General features: G+C 43.0%; 1 protein-coding gene across 14 annotated transcripts in view; it reads left to right on the top strand.

The window, feature by feature from the left end:
- BCL2L13 (BCL2 like 13) overlaps positions 1-21277 on the top strand; it is a 107526-nt gene that overhangs the window by 40864 nt on the left and 45385 nt on the right. For all 14 annotated transcript variants that reach the window (XR_010133167.1, XR_010133168.1, XM_063704941.1 and 11 more), the window contains one exon: positions 19188-19295. Coding sequence is in view for 9 of the 14 variants with exons in the window: in XM_063704941.1 (XP_063561011.1) it covers positions 19188-19295 (108 nt within the window). In the remaining 5 variants the exon portion in view is untranslated. The remainder of the gene's footprint in view (positions 1-19187; positions 19296-21277) is intronic.

The raw sequence follows: 21277 nt of genomic DNA on the forward strand, positions 1-21277 counted from the left end.
TAATAACATTTAAAGTAAGCCCAACTACAAACTCTGCCTCCCGGGTTTGAGCAATTCTCCTGCCTCAGCCTCCCCAGTGGCTGGGCTTACAGGCATCCGCCACCACACCCAGCTAATTTTTGTATTTTTTTTTAGTAGAGATGGGGTTTCACCATCTTGGCCAGGCTGGTCTTGAACTCCTGACCTCATGATCCACCCCGCCCCCCCCAGCCTCCCAAAGTGCTGGGATTACAGGTGTGAGCCACCGTGCCCAGCTGGCAGTCAAATCTGAAAGCTCCAAAATGACCTTTGACTCCATGTCTCACATCCATGTTGTGCTGATGCAAGAGGTGGGTTCCCGTGGCCTTGGAGAGCTCCACCTGTGTGGCTTTGCAGCGTATATAGCCACCCCCCTGGCTCCTTTCACAGACTGGCATTGAGTGTCTGCGGCTCTTCCCGGTGCACAGTGCAAGCTGTCAGTGGATCTACCATTCTGGGGTCTGGCTAACAGTGGCCTTCTTCTCACAGCTCCACTAGGCAGTGCCTCAGTGGGGACTCTGTGTGTGGGTTCCCACCCCACATTTCCCTTCTGCACTGCCCTAGCAGAGGTTCTCCATGAGGGCTCCACCCCTATAGCACACCTCTGCCTGGACATCCAGGCATTTCCATACATCTTCTGAAATCTAGGCAGAGGTTCCCAAGCCTCGGTTCTTGACTTGGGTGCACCCGCAGGCCCAACACCATGTGGAAGCTGCCAAGGCTTAGGACTTTTCACCCTCTGAAGCCATTTCCCGAGCCGTACCTTGGCCCCTTTAGCCACGACTGGAGTGGCTGGGATGCAGGGCACCAAGTCCGGAGGCTGCACACAGCAGGAGGGGGCCCTGGCCCTCGTCCAGGAAACTGTTTCCCTCCTAGGACTGTGATGGGAGGAGCTGCTTGGAAGGTTTCTGACATGCTTTGGAGACATTTTCTCCATTGTTTTGGCAATTAGCATTTGGCTTCTTGTTACTGGTGCAAATTTCTGTATCAGGCTTGAATTTCTCCCTAGAAAATGGAGTTTTCTTTTCTACTGCATCATCAGACTGCACATTTTTCAAACTTTGATGCTTTGCTTCCTCTTGAAGCTTTGTTGCTTAGAAATTTCTTCTGCCAGATACCCTAAATCATCTGTCTCAAGTTTAAAGTTCCACAGATCTCTAGGGCAGGGGCAAAACGCCACCAGTCTCTTTGCTAAAACATAGCAAGAGTCACCTTTGTTCCAGTTCCCAATAAGTTCCTTATCTCCATCTGAGACCACCTCAACTTGGACTGTATCGTCCATATCACTGTCAGCATTTTGGTCAAAACCATTCAACAAGTCTCTAGGAAGTTCCAGACTCTCCCACATTTTCCTGTTCTTTCCTGAGCCTTCCACACTGTTCCAACTTCTGCCTGTTTGTTACCCATTTCCAAAGTTGCTTCACATTTTCGGGTATGTTTATAGCAGTGCCCCACTCCCAGTACCAATTTTCTGTATGAGAACAGTATGGGGGAAATCACCCCCATGATTTATTTGTTTCCACCTGGCTCCACCCTTGACACATGGGGATTATTACAATTCAAGGTGAGATTTGGGTTGGGACACAGCCAAACCATATTTGCACAATGTTTTCAAGATTCATCTATGTTACAGCATAAATAACCTTCCTATCACCAGTGTACAGAGGTTCTGATTTCTCCATATTCTTACCAACATTTGTTTTCTGTTTTTTTAATATTAACCATCCTAAAGGTTGTGAAGTGGTGCCTTATTGTGGTAGCTTATTTCTTTTTATTGTTGAATAATATGCCGTTGTATGAATATACCATAGTTTGTTTATTGAGTCACCTTTCAAGAACATCTCAGTTCCTTCCAAATTTTGGCAGTTATGAATAAACATTTGTGTGTAGGTTTTTGTGTGTATGTAAGTTTTTAACTCATTTGGGTTAATACCAGAGAGCACAGCTGCTGGGTCGTATGGTGAAAAGAATATATTTTGTTTTATAAGGAATTGCTAAACTGTCTTATGAAGTGATTATGTCATTTTGCTTCCTGCCAACAATATGTAAGAGTTTCTCCATCTCTTTGCCAACATAGCTATTCTAGGGGATGTGCTGTAATCTCATTGAGTGTATCTCATTGTGGTTTTATTTTTAATTTTAATTTTTAAATGTATTTTTATTTTTTTTTATTTTTTTAAATTTTTTGAGTACATAGTAGGTGTATATATATATTTATGGGGTACATAAGATGTTTTAATACAGGCATGCAATGAGAAATAAACACATCATAGGGAATGGGGTATCCGTCCCCTTAACATTTATCCTTTGAATTACAAACAATTCAGTTACTCTTTAAGTTATTTTAAAATGTACAATTAATGGGCTGTTGAATAGTAGGTCTTAGTCATTCTTTATTTATTTATTTTTTTTAACCCATTAACCATCCCCACCTCCTGCTGTCCCCCAGACCCCCATTAACCTTCTTAGTTCTGGTAACCATCCTTCTATTCTCTGTGTCCATGAGTTCAGTTGTTTCTTTACATCTCAGAAATAAGTGAGAATATGCAATGTTTGTCTTTCTGTGCCTGGCTTATTTAACTTAACACAATGACTTCCAGTTCTATCCATGTTGTTGCAAATGACAGGACCTCATTCTTTTTTTTTTTTTTTTTTTTTTAAGACAGGGTCTTGCTTTGTAGCACAGGCTGGAGTGCGGTGGCATGACCTCAGCTCACTGAAACCTTTGCCTCCTGGGTCCCGGTTCAAGCAGTTCTCCTGCCTCAGCCTCCCGAGTAGCTGGGTTTACAGGCATGTGCCACCATGCCCAGCTAATTTTTGTATATTTAGTAGAGACGGGGTTTCACCAGTTGGCCAGGCTGGTCTTGAACTCCTGACCTAGTGATCCTCCTGCCTCAGCCTCCCAAAATGCTGGGATTACAGGTGATCGCATTGTTTTTATGCCTGAATAGTACTCCGTTGTCTATATGTACCACATTTTCTTTATCCATTCATCTGTTCATGGACACTTAGGTTGCTTCCAAACCTTGGCTGTTGTAAACAGTGTGCAGCAAACATAGGAGTGCAGATAGCTCTTTGATAAACTGATTCCTTTTTTTGGGTATATACCTAGCAGTGGGATTGCTGGATCATATGGTAGCTCAATTTTTAGTTAGTTTCCCCCCAACCCCACCAGGGTGGAGTGCAATGGCGCAGTCTTGGCTCACTGCAACCTACGCCTCCTGGGTTCAAGCGATTCTCCTGCCTAAGCCTCCTGAGTAGTTGGGATTATAGGTGCCCACCACCACGCCCGGCTAATTTTTGTATTTTTAGTACAGATGGGGTTTCGCCATGTTGGTCAGGCTAGTCTCGAACTCCTGACCTCATGTGATCTGCCCGCCTTGGCTTCCCAAAGTGCTGGAATTACAGGCGTGAGCCACCGCACTTGGCCTACTTGAGTTTTTTTAAATTGAGTTGTAAGAAGTCTTTGTTGTTATTGTTGTTTTTGAGACAGAGTCTAGCTCTGTTGCCCAGGCTAGAATATAGTGGTGTGGTCTCAGCTCACTGCAACCTCAGCCTCCCAGGTTCAAGCGATTCTCCTGCCTCCACCTCCTGAGTAGCCGGGATTACAGGTGTCTGCCACCATACCTGGCTAATTTTTGTATTTTTAGTAGAGACGGAGTTTTACCATGTTGGCGAGGCTGGTCTGGAACTCCTGACCTCTAGTGATCTGCCCGCCTTGGCCTCCCAAAGTGTTGGGATTACAGGCGTGAGCCACCGCGGGCAGTTGTAAGAATTCTTTATATGTTTTGGTCACCAGATTCTTATCAGATACATGATTGCTAGATATTTTCATTCATGCTATAGTTTGTCTTTTTACTTTCTTGGCAGTATCCTTTGACATACGAACATTTTTAATTTTGGTGAATTCCAGTTTGTCTTTATTTTATTTATTTATTTTTTTTGAGAGCATGAGGAAGGGCTTGTAGTTGCCTATTCTTTTTTTTTTTGAGACAGTCTCGCTCTGTCGCCCAGGCTGGAGTGCAGTGGCGCTATCTTGGCTCATTGTAACCTCCATCTCCCAGCTTCAAGCAATTCTTCCACCTCAGCCTCCCAAGTAGCTGGGATTACAGGCGCACACCACGATGCCAGGCTAATTTTTTGTGTTTTTAGTAGAGATGGGGGTCTCACCATGTTGGCCAGACTGGTCTTGAACTCCTGACCTCAGATGATTTGCCCACCTCAGCCTCCCAAAGTGCTGGGATTACAGGCGTGAGCCACCACGCCCGACCTGTCTTACGTTTTTTTATTATGCTTTGAGTGTCTTATCTAAGAAACCATTGGCTAATACAAGGTCATGTACATTTTCATCTGTGTTTCCTTCTGAGAATTTTATAGTTTTAGTTTAAATTTAGGTCTTTGATCTGTGTTTTTTTTTTTCTCCTGAGATGGAGTCTCGCTCTGTCGCCCAGGCTGGAGTGCAGTGGTGCTATCTCAGCTCACTGCAACCTCCACCTTCCTGGGTTCAAGCAATTCTCCTGCCTCAGCCTCCCAAGTAGCTGGGATTACAGGCATGCACCACAGGCGTGCACCACGATGCCTGGCTAATTTTTGTATTTTTAGCAGAGACGGGGTTTCACCATGTTGGCCAGGCTGGTCTCGAACTCCTGACCTTGTGATCCACCCACCTCGGCCTCCCAAAGTGCTGGGATTACAGACGTGAGCCACTGCGCTTGGCCTGATCTGTTTTGAGTTAATTTTTACATATGGTTTGAAGTAGGGATTCAGATAAGTTCTTCTGCATAGTGCTGTGGTTTCAGTGTCCCCTCAAATTCATATTGTAACTTAGCTCCCAATGTGGCAGTATTAGGAGATGAGGGCTTTTAGAGGTAATTGCATCTTGAGCACGTTGTCCTTGTCTTAGTTCATTTATATTGCTATAAAGGAACACCCGAGGCTGGGTAATTTATAAAGAAAAGAAGTTTATTTGGCTCCTGTTTCTTTCTTTCTTTTTTTTTTTTTTTTGAGACGGAGTCTCGCTCTGTCGCCCAGGCTGGAGTGCAGTGGTGCGATCTCAGCTCACTGCAAGCTCCGCCTCCCAGGTTCACGCCATTCTCCTGCCTCAGCCTCCCGAGTAGCTGGGACTACAGGCGCCTGCCACCACACCCGGCTAGTTTTTTGTATTTTTAGTAGAGACGGGGTTTCACCATGTTAGCCAGGATGGTCTCAATCTCCTGACCTCGTGATCTGCCCGCCTCGGCCTCCCAAAGTGCTGGGATTACAGGCGTGAGCCACCGCACCTGGCCTGGCTCTTGGTTCTTCAGACTGTTTAAGAAGCATGGCACTGGCGTCTGCATCTGGTGAGGGCCTCAAACTGCTTCCACTCATGGTGGAAAGGGGAAGCTCATGTGTGCAGAGATCACATGACAAGAACAGAGGCCAGTGAGAATAGGAAGGGAGGTGCCATGCTCTTTTTAACCACTAGTTCTGGCAGAAAGGAACTGAGCAAGAACTCACTGAGAACCTTGAAGATGGTACCAGGTCATCCATGAGGGATGCACTCCCGTGACCCGAACACCTCCCATTAATCCCCACCTCCAACATTTGGGATCAACTCTCAACATGAGATTTGGAGGGTTTAAACAAAGCAAAGTATAGTAGCCGTTACAAATGGATTAATCCATTCGTGGGTTAATGGATTAATGAGTTATGTGAGTGGAACCAGTGGCTTTATTAGAAGAGGAAGAGAGACCTGGAGCTCACACATTAGCATGCTCAGCCCCCTCACCATGTAATACTCTGTGCTGCCTCGGGACTCTGTTTGAGGTCACAGGCAGCCCCTCAACCTTGGACTTCTCAGCCTCCAGAACTGTGAGAAATAAATTCCTTTTCTTTATAAACTATCCAGTTTCAGGTATTCTTTCATAAACAAAATAAAATGGACTAATACACATGGGGATCTCTTGTTGTCTCAGCACCATTTGTTGAAAAGTTACTCTTTCTCCCATTGATTGACCTTGGTACCTTTCTCAAAAATCAATTGACCATATATGTATGGATTTATTTTTCCCTTCTCAATTCAATTCCATTGGTCTGTATACCTGTTGTTATACCATACTATTTTTATTGCTGTAGCTTTGTAGTAAATTTTGAAATTACGAAGTGTGAGCCCTTCAACTTTGTTCTTCCTTTTCCAAGATTGCTTTGACTATTCTGTGTCTCTTGCATTTCCATATTAATTTTAGGATTGGCTTGTCTATTTCTGGAAAAAACAGAGTTGGAATTTTGATGGGGATTACATTAATGTGTAGATCAATTTGGGGAGTCCTGCTATCTCAAATCAGCTTTTTTTTTTTTTTTTTTTTTAAAGACAGAGTTTCGCTCTTGTTGCCCAGGTTGGAGTGCAATGGCGCGATCTTGGCTCACCACAACCTCTGCCTCCCAGGTTCAAGTGATTCTCCTGCCTCAGCCTCCCAAGTAGCTGGGATTACAGGCATGTGCCATCATGCCTGGCTTATTTTGTGTTTTTAGTAGAGATGGGGTTTCTCCATGTTGGTCAGGCTGGTCTCAAGCCCCTGACCTCGGCTGCTTCGGCCTCCCAAAGTGCTGGGATTACAGGCATGAGCCACTGCGCCCGGCTTACATCAGCTTTTCAAGGCAGATTTGTATAACCCAATTTGAAATTGAGCCATAATATATTATTTCCAGAGATGTGTACTGTTTCATTCTTATCTTAGCTTTTCTATCAGGAACAGGAGATGGTTGATCTCGACCACTATGAAGCCAGACCTTGGGTGGTGCATGGTGGAATTCTGCATTCTTTTCCCTCAGATCTGTCCTCCATCAGTCTGTCTCCCAATCTGCAAGATGCTTAGGGGGTATGATAACGCTAGAACCTGAAAACTGCAATCATGATTGGCTGTCTGGAATTTGGTTGTTTAAAACAAAACAAAAAAAAGACTGGGCATAGTGGCTCACACCTGTAATGCCAGCACTTTGGGAGGCCGAGACGGGCAGATCATGAGGTCAAGAGATCGAGACCATCCTGGCTAACATGGTGAAATGCCGTCTCTATTAAAAATACAAAAAATTGGCCGGGCACGGTGGTTCACACCTGTAATACCAACACTTTGGGAGGCCGAGGTGGGCAGATCATGAGGTCAAGAGATCGAGACCATCCTGGCTAAGACGGTGAAACCCCTTCTGTACTAAAAATACAAAAAAATTAGGTGGGTGTGATGGTGGGTGCCTGTAGTCCCAGCTACTGGGAAGGCCGAGGCAGGAGAATGGCGTGTACCCGGGAGACAGAGCTTGCAGTGAGCCAAGATCATGCCACTGTACTCCAGCCTGGGTGACAGAGCGAGACTCCATCTCAAAAAAAAAAAAAAAAAAAATTAGCCAGGAGTTGTGGCGGGCGCCTGTAGTCCCAGCTACTCAGGAGGCTGAGGCAGGGGAATCGCTTGAACCTGGGCGGCAGAGGTTGAAGTGAGTTGAGTTTGCGCCATGCACTCCATTCTGGGCAACAGAGTGAGGCTACATCTCAAAAAAAAAAAAAAAAAAAAAAAATCTTGCTCCTTTATTTATTTATTTTTTTTGTAGAGACGTTTGTTTCGCCATGTTCCTCAGGCTGGTCTCAAACTTCTGAGCTCAGGCGATCTTTATGCCTTAGCCTCCCAAAGTGCCACTCTGCCCCAAACATCTGGTTTCTTTTTCAGGCAGAGTCTCACACTCTTTCCCAGGCTGGAGTGGAGTACAGTAGTGCAATCTCTGCTCACTGCAACGTCTGCCTTCTGGGTTCAAGCAATTCTCATGCCTCAGCCTCCTGAGTAGCTGGGATTAAAGGAGCGCGCCATCACGCCCAGCCAATTTTTGTATTTTTAGTAGAGATGTCATTTCACCATGTTGGCCAGGCTGGTGTCAAACTCCTGACCTCAGGTGATCCGCTCGCCTTGGCCTCCCAGAATGCTGGGATTACAGGCATGAGCCACTGTGCCCGGCCAACATCTGGTTTCTTAATTGCTGGTCCAGTAAGGTATATTTTGAGGTATTTGTTTTTGCTATTTAATGAACAATTGAACCATTCTGTCTATATGTTCAGTGGACCTTTTTTATTTGATTGTAATTATTTGTACTGTCTAGAGTGTTATCGCAAGGCTAATTGCCTGAATACTTGCTAAAACAAAGATCATGGAGCTCTACCCTAGACCTGCAGGACCAGATACTGCATGCTAGGACTTGGGAATCTATAATTTAATGTGTTTTATAGGTAATTTAAATGTGTTTCCAGTTTGGGGAACCATAGATTTCGAAAGTATTTTGCTCTGGGAGCTCTAGTCCATTCAACTTGGCTAAACTTGTTAATCTTCTATTCACTTTGATAGCTCTGAATGAATTTTAGGGCTGGAATATAATGATTACTGACTCACTTGACTTCATTTGAAACAAGTGGGTGGGACTTAGTGTGCTAAAGTCTGTTTGTCTTTGAAATATTTGTATCTCGGTTTATAGTCCAGAATTTATGCAGCATTGGCCCCACTGTGTAGCTCTGTGCTTTAGAAAAACTAGGTGGAGAGGATTAATTAAATGCAAATCACTGAATCTCTCTGTGTCACTGGTCAGCTAAATAAATAGCCTTTGTGTCCTAACAGCAGCAGACATTTTCTGGTTTAGGTTTTCCACATGGTTTATTATGAAGTATGACAACTTGTCATGTGTAATCAGCATCACATTAGTCTCAAGAGAATAAGCTCTCCTTTAATCAGCTGCTTTTCTGTAATATGGTGGGGTGAGGCATATGGTAACCATGACATTTTTGTCATTTACTTTGTGGGATGATGGTGGTATTGATGGTGGTGTGATTGGATGTGTGTGGGTGTATGTATGTTGTGGGTATGTAGATTTTCCAAAAAGGGGCAGATGACAGATGGCAGATAAAGCATTCATGTATTCCTTGTTACTGTGTGTCAAAAATTATAGTTGTATGTCCTGGGAGTCAATAATAATTCTATTTACCAGAATATGTAGTTTCTAATGTTATTTCTCTGTGATTTATTAGAACTTGGGCTAGTCATTAAATTCTCTGAAGTCTCATATTCTTTATGTAATGAGGATAGACTTGACAGCCTTTACAGACTATAAACCTGTAAAGTTCTGTGATTCAGTCACTGATTAAACTCTCGTAAGTATGCAAGTAATAGTGGAGGTCTTATTTTTTCCATTCCTAGTTCTCAGTATCTCCATCGTGATTCATCGCCATAAGTAAATGCTCTATTTATCTTCCTATCTATGCAGTTGGTCTGTTCTCATATTTGCCTGATGCAATATGACTTCTCATTTTCTTTTCTTTTTTTTTTTTTTGAGACAGAGCGTCACTCTGTCACTGTCACCCAGGCTGGAGTGCAGTGGTGCGATCTCGGCTCACTGCAAGCTCTGCCTCCCAGATTCATGCCATTCACCTGCCTCAGGCTCCTGAGTAGCTGGAACTACAGTCGCCCACTACCATGCCTGGCAATTTTTTTTTTTTTTTTGTATTTTTAGTAGAGATGGGGTTTCACTGTGTTAGCCAGACTGGTCTCGATCTCCTGACCTCGTGATCCGCCTGCCTCGGCCTCCCAAAGTGCTGGTATTACAGGCGTGAGCCACCGCGCCCGGCCTTATTTCTTTTACCTTTTGTCATTTGAGCTGTCCTCAAAATATACTGATAACTTTGTATTTTTTATTTATTTGTATTTTTAAGCTACACCTGCTGGAATGGGAACTTTGTTTTTTTTTATTCCTTTGAATTTATTTATAATTCTTATTTTATTGTGTTTTTTTAAGTGTCTCCTCTCCCTAGCGAGGTTGCCATGTATACATAGAGAATACAGTGAGCTTTTCCTCTGTACATATACATCTATACATTGTAACTCTAAGTTTTTATCATAGTAGATAGTGGTAGCTGTCAAGTATTTGAAAATTTTTTTAGTCCATATTTCACACAAGTCTAGGACAAAGGAAGTATATCCCAAAGTGTTTGCAATCTGTTTAGAATGATGATAATAAAGTACAAAATCATCAAACAGCATAGGATAGTGTATTTTTAAGTGTTAAACTTTGTGACACAGACTAAATGTATAAATGTTTAAGGTCAGTGATAGACCTGTAAACATAGTAGTCAGTGAAGACATTTTGAAGTAGAGAGTTACATTGGTTTTTCAAGGATAGACAGAATTTGAATTATCAGGAAACAGAAGGGCAGTTTATGTTAAGCAAAAATGTAGAATAATATGTTTGAGGTTTTTGTTTGTTTTGTTTTTTAGAAATAGGTTCTTGCTGGCTGGGCACAGTGGCTTACGCACTTTGGGAGGCCGAGGCGGGCGGATCACAAGGTCAGGAGTTCAAGACCAGCCTGGCCAACATAGTGAAACCTTGTCTCTACTAAAAATATAGGAAATTAGCCAGGCATGGTTCCGGGCGCCTGTAATCCCAGCTACTAGGGAGGCTGAGGTGGGAGAATCATTTGAACCCAGGAGGCGGAGGTTGCAGTGAGTAGAGATCGCGCCACTGCACTCCAGCCTGGGCAACCGTGTGAGACTCTGTCTCAAAAAAAAAAAAAAAAAAAAGAAAGAAAGAAAGAAATGAGTTCTTGCTATGTTGCCCAGGCTGGAGTGCAGTGGCTACTCACAGGCATGATTATAGCACACTATGGCCTCAAACTCCTGAGCTCAAGGGGTCTTCCTGCCTAGGCCTCCCAAGTAGCTGGGACTGTAACATGCTACTGCATCTGGCTTGTTTTGTTAGATAGTGAGAAATTGGCAGTGAGTTCATACTGGATGCAAATAGTAATACTTTTTTAAAAAATTCCTTATCACATATAATTTAATGTGGCTTATAATGATGCATAATGGAAAAATCCAAATAGTAAATAAAAAAATCAGGAGTAGGAAAATTGTACATGTCTATAGTAGGAATAACAGATCATAGATAGGTAAGTAGTCTGTGAGATCCTCTACAATTATACTAGTGCTGAGCTGTGAATTTGGTTCTTGGCAAAGCCAAATACCTACATACATACATATGTATATACACACACACACATATATATATACTGTAAAACAGAGGGTATATTTAGTTCCAGGAATCTTTTCCCCCTATAATTTAGAAGCTATACTAGTTCCTTTTGGTTGGAAAATAGTTTTTTAAAAGATTTCTTTTTTCCCACTAAGAGCTTTATAACATAGGACACAGAAATGCAGTAGAAAATGTTGTCAATATCGGCCAGACGCGGTGGCTCACTCCTGTAACCCCAGCACTTTGGGAGACCAGGGTGGGCAAATCATGAGGTCTACAATTCAAACCTTGTAGAAAAATGGATCCAATAGGTTATATTATCTGCAAGAAGTCTAAAACGTTTAGGTGTTCTGAGTTTCTAATTAAGGGGAGGTCAAGAGTAGAATGATAGATATTAAGTTAGAAATGTTTTTGTGAAATAGAGGGCTAACTTTTTTCAGCCTGGTTGTTATTTCTGTTTCTGTCATTGAAGTATGTTTGAAGGAGTGTTAGTAGCTACAAGAAGGATTGATTTCTCTTAAAAGCATGTTCATTCACTGTAGCTCATGACAGTGATTGATCAAAATTCTTACATTGTTGAGTATGACAGAGATTACCTTAGCCTGGAAAAAAATTGAAGGCAAGTCCATTAGAGGCAAGCCACCCTTGGAAACAGGTTGCAGAATATCTGGTATTCAGGAATACAGCTTTTTAGTAAAACTTCCCCAATCAGTTTGTTGTGCAATGTCCAACAAATTTAAGCAACACATATTAAGCCATTCTCTCTAGCAGCAATTGAAGAGCAAGAGTAACTGCCTGTCAAGATTTCTCCTAGTTTGTGTTAAAACAGCCTTTTTTTATATTACATGGCATTATCTAAACTGACAGAGGTTGTCCTGCTGTTCCTACCTTTCACAGTGTGGAAAGCAGGTTCTGTATAAGCATCTTTGATTAAAAATCTGTGATGAGCTAATTTCTGTTCACAGAGATAAGGGGCCAGGAAAGATAATTATCTAATAATACAATTTTAGAGCATGAAAAGAATTGGGGAGTGGGAGCACCTGTCGATTGGGCATTTATCTCATTACTCTTCACAACAACCCTTCATGGTGGGTATTATTTTCCCATTTTATATAAGAGGAGAGACGGTGGCTCACGCCTGTAATCCCAGCACTTCGGGAGGCTGAGGCAAGCGGATCACTTCAAGTCAGGAGTTCGAGACCAGCCTGGCCAACATGGCAGAACCCTGTCTCTACTAAAAACAAAAAAATTAGGCAGGTGTGGTGGCACACACCTGTACTCCCAGCTACTTGGGAGGCTGAGGTGGGAGAATTGCTTGAACCCAGGAGGTGGAGGTTGCAGTGAGCCGAGACTGCACCACTGCACTCCAGCCTGGGTGACAGAGCAAGACTCTGTCTCAATTAAAAAAATAATCATAAAGAGGAGAGGGTCAAGAAGATTATTTTCCTTGACCAAGTGAAGAGTTAGAAGGCCTGACTCCAAAGCTTATCAACCACTTTATGGCTGTTTTCCAGGAAGCTGGAAGGGAAAGAGAGAATTTTATTGCAAGAAATAGCATGGGCCGTGAATTAATTTCTGAGCTTGTGTTTGATTTCCCTTAATAATGTCATGATATATTCTGGAGATCACTGTATCTTGTGCAGTTATATTAATCAGAGCTGTTGCAGAGCCATCCAACACTACAAATTACTTCTAAAGGGAAAACCTGTTATAATTATAAACAGTAATGGAGATTTAATAGAAGCTTATCTGTAAAGGTAGACTTCTATGTTTTATGAGAATTTATAAAGATTAGGATAAATTGGCATAGGATCTTTCTAGGATAAATTGGCCTCAAGTTTTTGCGTAATAGATTGTTTTATGTAACATTTTCAAGTTTTTATGAATGTAGTTTATCAAAGATATTTACTTAGGCAGAAGTAAGTGAAATGTCATTAAGCAAAGTATATGCTATTGGTGACATTGAGGAGATCCTTTGTGTTACATTTCAACTTTTAAGGATCCTGGCACTTAGGGAGGCAGAGGCAGGAGGATGGCTTGAGCCCAGGAGTTTGAGACCTGCCTGGGCAATATAGTGAGACCCTATTCTCAAAAAATAAAAAATAAAAAAAAAAAAGGGTTTGAATTTTATTTTGGTTAGTCTCAGCTCATAAGGAAAGTGTTTTGTGTCGCTTAAAGCCATGTTATTTTTGTCAGCTTTAAAAGTAGAAAATGAATCAGAATCTGTGATACATAAAAATGTTTAACCTTTTGTTTTATAAAGGTATTTTAAATACCCGTGGATGATAGAATAATCAAGTTTCTTGACCTTAATAGAATTAATTAATTCAAAGCCCATCTGAGAATTTGGGATTCTTTAATTTGGTTGCAAAAAATGAAAACATAGGCAGAGCCTGGTGGCTCATGCCTGTAATCCCAGCGTGAGGGAGGCCAAGGTGGGCGGCTTGCTTGAGCCCAGGAATTTGAGACCAGCCTGGCCAACAAGGCAAAACTTTGTCTCTACCAAAAAAAAGAAAAACCCCCACACAGCTGGGCGTGGTGGCTCACACCTGTAATCCCAGCACTTTGGGAGTCTGAGGCAGGCGGATCACGAGGTCAGGAGATGGAGACCATCCTGGCCAACATGGTGAAACCCTGTCTCTACCAAAAATACAAAAATTAGCTGGGTGTGGTGGTGTGCACCTGTAGTTCTAGCTACTCGGGAGGCTGAGGCAGGAGAATCACTTGAACCCGGGAGGCAGAGGTTGCAGTGAGGCGAGATCACGCCATTGCATGATCTGGCGACAGAGCGAGACTCTGTCTCAAAAAAAAAACACCAACAAAAACAAAAAACCCACACAAATTAGCTGGGCATGGTGGTGTGTACCTGTAGTGCCAGCTACTTGAGAGGCTGAGGTGGGAAGATCGCTTGAGCCTAAGAGGTTGAGGCTCTTGTGAGCCATGATAGTGCCACTGCACTCCAGCCTGGGCAACAGGGTGAGACCCTGTCTAGAAACATAAAATACATAGAAGTGCTGAAGTGCAGTGGTGCAGTCATGGCTCACAGCAGCCTCGACCTCCCAGGCTCAAGTGATCTTCACACATCAGGCTCCTGAGTATCTTGGACGATGGGAACATGCCACTATGCTCAGCTAGTTTTTTTTATTTTTTGTAGAAACAAGGTCTAGCTATGTTGTGCAGGCTGTTCTTGAACTCCTAAGCTCAAACAATCCTCCTGCCTCGGCCTCCCAAAGTGCTGAGATTACAGGTATGAGCACCACACCCAACTGAAGTGAAGATTAAATAAGGGGACATGAAAGTCCCTGTCAGAAGACAGTATCACCGATATAGACAACCTTTCTGCTCTCTGTTAACTATTTAATCATGTCAGAAATGTTTCTGAGATCTTTCATTCCTAGCCACCCAACCAGAAGATGACGAGAGCACAGCCTGGATTAACGATTTTGTAGTCAGACTCACCAGAGTTCCAATTATAACTTCTTTATGGTAGTGGTAGAACCTATCCAAGCTTCAGTTTCCTCATCTTCAAATGGAACTATTATTTCATCCCTCATAAGGTTGACTGGGAAATTAAATGAAATAACACATAGGAAATGTTTACTACCGTGCCTGTTAAGTAACAGGTACTTTGTAAATGCTTGCTGTTGTCCTGCCCTTCCTGAACTTCCCCAGTCTATATAAATAGTTTCATGTGCTGGACAAATCTTACTCATTTTTGTGCTATGTAGATGCTTCAGGACAGACCTGATAAATAGCAGGTAGTCAGTGTTTCTTCAGTGGATAAATGAATAGTAGGTAGACCTGCAACTTGGTGGCCCAGTTCATGCTGCTTTTTGTTTGCTTGTTTGGTTTTTCTGCTGAAATTCTTGCATGGTGTATTATAGTTGATTGCAGGGCCCTTCCCCCACACCCAGGTAGGGGCTTCATTGTCCCCACAAGTTACTTATCTCAAGTCTTTAGGGAAATGAAAAACCACTCTCCTCTAACAGAAGGTTAGTTGCTAAGTATACAATTCAGCATCCTCTGGGTGTTCAGGTAAGCCGGAATTTAAGTTCCAGAAATGAGTGAGATTCCTAGGATGGCTCTGAATTATCTTGACTTCCCTGAATGCTTCTGGCTAAAAACCAAGCTGGGATTATTGATGTGATTGTGAATCTGGCCCATGTCCCGGGAATGTGGATTCTGCTGCATATGTCAATTGGTTTGGCTCTTTTTTTTTTTTTTTTTTTTTGAGACAGTTTCACCCTTGTGGCCCAGGCTGGAGTGCAATGGTGCGATCTCTGCTCACCGCAGCCTCCGCCTCCTGGGTTCAAGTGATTCTCCCACCTCAGCCTACCGAGTAGCTGTGATTACAGGTGCCTGCCACCATGCCTAGCAAATTTTTGTATTTTTAGTAGAGACGGGATTTCACCATGTTGGCCAGGCTGGTCTTGAACTCCTGACCTCAGGTGATCCGCCCGCCTTGGCCTCCTGAAGTGCTGGGATTACAGGCGTGAGCCACTGCGCCTGGCTGGTTTGGCTCTTTTTATCCTAAATTTTTTGTTTAAATGCTCTGTGGTACTGAAGTCACCTGAAAGTAGAATAAAAAAAATTATTCAAGAAAGAATATTTTTGCAATGTAGGGAGAACTTGAGCTTTTTATATAAGCTTTTAAAGCTTTAAAAGGAACTGTGCTGTTTTACCCCCAAATTTGCCCACTTTGAATTCAGGAGAAACGTTTTGGTCTCCTTTATGTTCTAGTCTCTGGATACAGATGTTTTCTTTGTTCGTTTTTTCCCCTTATTACCAACCACAGGTTCTTAGGCTCCTGTGTAATAGAAATTGACACAAGGCCAAGCAGGTTTCCCAGACAAGGCTATATTAAGACTTATGGGCCAGGCACGGTGGCTCACGCCTGTAATCCCAGCACTTTGGGAGGCTGGGGCGGGCGGATCACCTGAGGTCAGGAGTTCGAGATCAGCCTGGCCAACATGATGAAGCACCATCTCTGCTAAAAATACAAAAAATTAGCCGGGCGTGTTGGCAGGCACTTGTAATTCCAGCTACTCGGGAGGGTGAGGCAGGAGAATTGCTTGAACCCCGGGGGCGCGGAGGTTGCAGTCAGCCGAGATTGTGCTATTGCACTCCAGCCTGGGCAACAAGAGCGTAACTCTCTCAAAAAAAAAAAAAAAAAGGCTGGGCACGGTGGCTCACGCCTGTAATCCCAACACTTTGGGAGGCCAAGGCGGGCGGATCACGAGGTCAGGAGATCAAGACCATCCTGGCTAACACGGTGAAACCCCATTTCTACTAAAAATACAAAAAATTAGCCGGGCATGGTGTCAGGCGCCTTAGTCCCAGCTACTCGGGAGGTTGAGGCAGGAGAATGGCGTGAACCTGGGAGGTGGAGCTTGCAGTGAGCCAAGATCAAGCCACTGCACTGCACTCCAGCCTGGGAGACAGCGAGACTCTGTCTCAAAAAAAAAAAAAGACTCATACCTAGAAAGGTTGGACATAAGGGAGACAGCACAGGAGGAGGGGTTCTCCAGCTGGCTCTCTGAGGGGAGTGCATTGCGGTGTCTTAAGGAGGGTGACATGCATGATTCACGAGGTAAGTGAGCATCACTACGTGTGTGGGGTGGAGTGCAGACACGGTAAGGAATCGTGCTAACATATGATCAGAAAGTGGCAGATAAGCGTCTTCCTGGGTGGTGATTTTAGTATTATAATGAGGCTGGTGATTAGGATTGGTCATTGTCCTTGAGCTCGTGTGAGTGGTAGAGCTCACTCCCTTGAGTAAGATTTATGGCAGGCTGCTGCCTATAGTTTCTTCATACCATACCTGCGAGGTCTGGTCAGCAGGTATGGTGCCAGTTGGGGTGGTGCTGTAGGGTGTGGTGGTCACTGAGAACGTATGGAAAAACACATTAGTGGGGTGGGGCCAAGTCCCATTTCCTACTCTGTCTCACCTCCATGCCCCGCGATTACTCGTCTTGATCTGTCTCCTGGAGCCTTTTAGTGGTTGGTGATCATTGGCCACTGCTCATTAAGTCAGGTTACCCAATAGTACAAAACTGTAGTACATTAGCCAAATGAAAGAGGACTATATTATGCAGTGGGTGTGAGTATGTGGATTCAGGGAGGGGGAAAGAAGGAGAATTAGATGGGCTGGGCGCAGTGGCTCACACCTGTAATCCCAGCACTTTGGGAGGCCGAGGCAGGTGGATCACGGGGCCAGGAGATCGAGACCATCCTGGCTAACACGCTGAAACCCCGTCTCTACTAAAAATACAAAAAATTAGGCGGGTGTGGTGGCGGGCGCCTGTAGTCCCAGCTACTTGGGAGCAGGAGAATGGTGTGAACCTGGGAGGCGGAGCTTACAGTGAGCAGAGCTTGCGCCACTGTACTCCAGCCTGGGGGACAGAGCGAGACTCCGTCTGAAAAAAAAAAAAAAAAGGAAAATTAGATGGTAATTAGTAAAGAGTTTAAACCAAGGCTTATAGAGGTCCTGAGAGGGTCCATGAATGCCCTAAAATTGCTTGCCAAACATTGTGGGAGGAGGGGCCATTATTTTATTGACATTCTCTTAAGAGCCTGAAATCTCAAAAAGCCCAAGAACAAGAACTGCTGTGCCGTGATCACTGTCATAGAGGCAGGCCTGGACTTTGGGGTGTTTGATTTAATATAGTCCATGCTTGCAAGAATGGCGAGAGGCGACATTGTGCAGGGGTTAGGGCCCAGACCCTGAAAGTTGACTGCCTGGGTTTGTATCTGAGCTCTGCTGTTGGTGCACCCTTGGTCACATTTCTTCCCTGTGCCTTAGGTTTTTCACCTGCAAATTGAGGATAATAGTAATACCTATCTCAAAGGGTTGTTAGGAGCATTTAATGAGCATATGTGTATATACACATACATACATACATACGTACATGTACATACAAAGTGCTTAGTATAGTGCCCCCAGCACTTGATATTAGCCATTATTGTATATTGTTATCACTAAAACTAACTTGGGTGAAACTGGACTGTCAAATGACAGAGATACTGCTTTCAGGCTTCAGCAGTATCTTTTTTTGTACCTTAGTACTTGCAAAGATAAATAATTATCTTGCTGTATTTAGAAAACTTAGTAGCAAAATAGAATTAACCAGTAATAAGCATGAGAGACTGATGATGAGCATAACTCATAAATCTAATGTGATTGGTACAAAGAAATCGTTATGCCCACAGTGGTGGAATTTTAGCCTCAGTTGTGTGCTTTGTGGACTTAAGCAGCAGTCAGCTAACTGTTGTGGGCAGGGTTGGGGGAAGAAAAGAAAGAAAATTACAAAGCATGTATAAAATGCTAGAAGTATATCATCTAAAAATGTGTCCAAAAGTGAGATACAATTAGGGATCTATATAATTTGAAGTGGGGGGAATGGACATCTCCCACCACCACTGAAATATTAATAACATGAATTCTTTTTGTTTTTATCATATTCCATCTTCATACTTTTTAAAAAGGATACATCGTCTACAAAAAGAGAGGACTGGCCCGACTTATTGATACATCTTTCCCAACCTCCTCTTGAGTTAATGTGTTTCTGAGGATTCAGCTCAATTTCCCTGTTTCTGGCAGAAACATCTGGAAAGGTGGAGACTTACTCACTCTCAATCCATAGGCCCAAATATTTCTACTAAAGGTTGTTTTTGATTTTTGTTTTTTAATTATTGCAAAAAGGATTTCCTACCGCCCCTAATTTTGATAATGAATTTTGATTTTGCATTTTTTGGCTTAACAATTAAATTGCTATTGTAGGGCCACGTGCGGTGGCTTACGCCTGAAATCCCAGCACTTTGGGTGGCCGAGGTAGGCGGATCACAAGGTCAGGAGTTCAAGACCAGCCTGGCCAACATAGTGAAACCTGTCTCTACTAAAAATACAAAAAAATTAGCCAGGCGTGGTGGCAGGCGCCTATAATCCCAGTTACTTGGGAGGCTGAGGCAGGAGAATCGCTTGAACCTAGGAGGCAGAGGTTGCAGTGAGCGGAGATCATGCCATTGCACTCCAGCCCCAGTGACAGTGCGAGACTCCGTCTCAAAAAAAAAAAAAAAGTGCTATTATATTCTAACGGTTTCTCTCTCCCTCTTTCAATAATAACCTTTTTTGTTGCTTTTAGGGGTTCAACTAGATACAGCTTCACAATCTCTGGATCAAGAAATTTTATTAAAAGTTAAAACTGAAATTGAAGAAGAGCTAAAATCTCTGGACAAAGAAATTTCTGAAGGTCTGTTTATTCTTATTTTTCTAGTTAATAAGCAGATTCTGTTTGTTATGGTTTACTGTTGGTTTAATTTGATTTTTACAGTGGGGTGTTCTCAACAGTTAACAACTTACACCAATTATACATTGGTAGAAGTTTATAAGGGTAAAACTAGAAGGTAGCCTTTTTTCTTTCCTGGAGGATATGTTGATGGAAGTTCCCCAACTATACCTAACAGGTTAGATGTAGCAGTTTCTCATGTTAAGTATCGGATAAATGATCATGTTAAGGTTCTTTCCATTCACTATGGTTTGATTTGTATTTAGTATTACCTTTATAAGTAATAACGACATAAAAAGGAAAAAGTAAGCATACGCTTTTATTTTTGCATACATATATACTATAGATAACTGTAATTATAATGTACATTCAACTTTATAGCCATTTTATTTTGCACTTAACATTACAACATAAACTTTAAAAATAGTTACTCTACTAACTGCATGAAATTTCATTCACTGAATAAATGTTTTTACTCTGTCATTCCATTATTATTATTATTATTATTATTATTATTATTATTACTATTTCAGAGACAGGGTCTTGCTCTGTCGCCCAGGCTGGAGTGCAGTAGTGAGCACTGGGATTACAGGTGTAAGCCACCATGCCTGGCCTGTTCCCTTATTATTGAGGGGAGCATTTGGATTATTATTCCTTTTTTCACTGGACGACGACTACACAGCATTTGCATTATTTCCGGTTTTGTCTTCCATAGCTAATGCTGCATTGAACATCTTGCCCAATGATATAAATATATTTTTACAGCTTTATTGAGATATATTTTACATACCATAAAATTCACTTAAAAGGTCCAGTTCAGTCTGGGCACAGGGACTCATGCCTGTAATTCTAGCACTTTGGGAGGCCAAGGCCTCAGGAGGATTGCTTGAGCCCCTGAGTTCAAAACCACACTGGGCAACATAGGGAGACCATGTCTCTATTTATTAAACAAATAATAATAATAAAGTACAATTCAGTGGTTGTAGTGTATTCACAGAATTTATCACCACGATCTAAATTTAGAACACTTTCAGTCCTCCTTAAACACAATACACATTAGCAGCCACTTCCCATTCCCACTAGCCCCAGGCCCCAACCCCACCCCACACCAGGCACCCACTGATCTCCATTCTGTTTTTATTGATTTGCCTATTCTGGAAATATACATAAATAGAATAGTTCACTATGTGGTGGTGGTGGTGGTGTTTTGAGACGCAGTTTCGCTCTCATTGCCCAGGCTGGAGTGCAGTGGCACCATCTCGGCCCACCGCAACCTCCATCTCCCAGGTTCAAATGATTCTCCTGTCTCAGCCTCTTGAGTAGCTAGGATTACAGGTATGCACCACCACACCTGGCTAATTTTTTGTATTTTTTTTTTTTTTTGACAGAGTCTGGCTGTTTGCCCAGGCTGGAGTGCGGTGGCGGGATCTTGGCTCACTGCAAGCTCCGCCTCCTGGGTTCAGGCCATTCTCCTGCCTCAGCCTCCCGAATAGCTGGGACTACAGGCGCCTGCCACCACACTCGACTAATTTTTTATATTTTTAGTAGAGACGGGGTTTCAGCGTGTTAGCCAGGATGGTCTCGTCGATCTCCTGACCTTGTTTTCTGCCCGCCTTGGCCTCCCAAAGTGCTGGGATTACAGGCATGAGCCACCACGCCCGGCCTGTAATTTTTTGTATTTTTAATAGAGACAGGGTTTCTCCATGTTGCTCAGGCTGGTCTCGAACTCCTGACCTCAGGTGATCCGCCCACCTCGGTCTCCCAAAGTGCTGGGATTAAAGACGCGATCCACTGCACCTGGCCACTGTGTGATCTTTTGTTACTGGCATTTTTTACTTAGCATAATGTATTTTTGTTGTTGTTGCTGTTTTTTAAGACATCGCCTTGCTCTGTTGCACAGGCTGGCATGCAGTGGCATGATCTGGGCTCACTGCAACCTCCAACTT

Source organism: Gorilla gorilla, chromosome 23, assembly GCF_029281585.2.
Source record: "Gorilla gorilla gorilla isolate KB3781 chromosome 23, NHGRI_mGorGor1-v2.1_pri, whole genome shotgun sequence".
Classification (NCBI taxonomy): domain Eukaryota; kingdom Metazoa; phylum Chordata; class Mammalia; order Primates; family Hominidae; genus Gorilla; species Gorilla gorilla.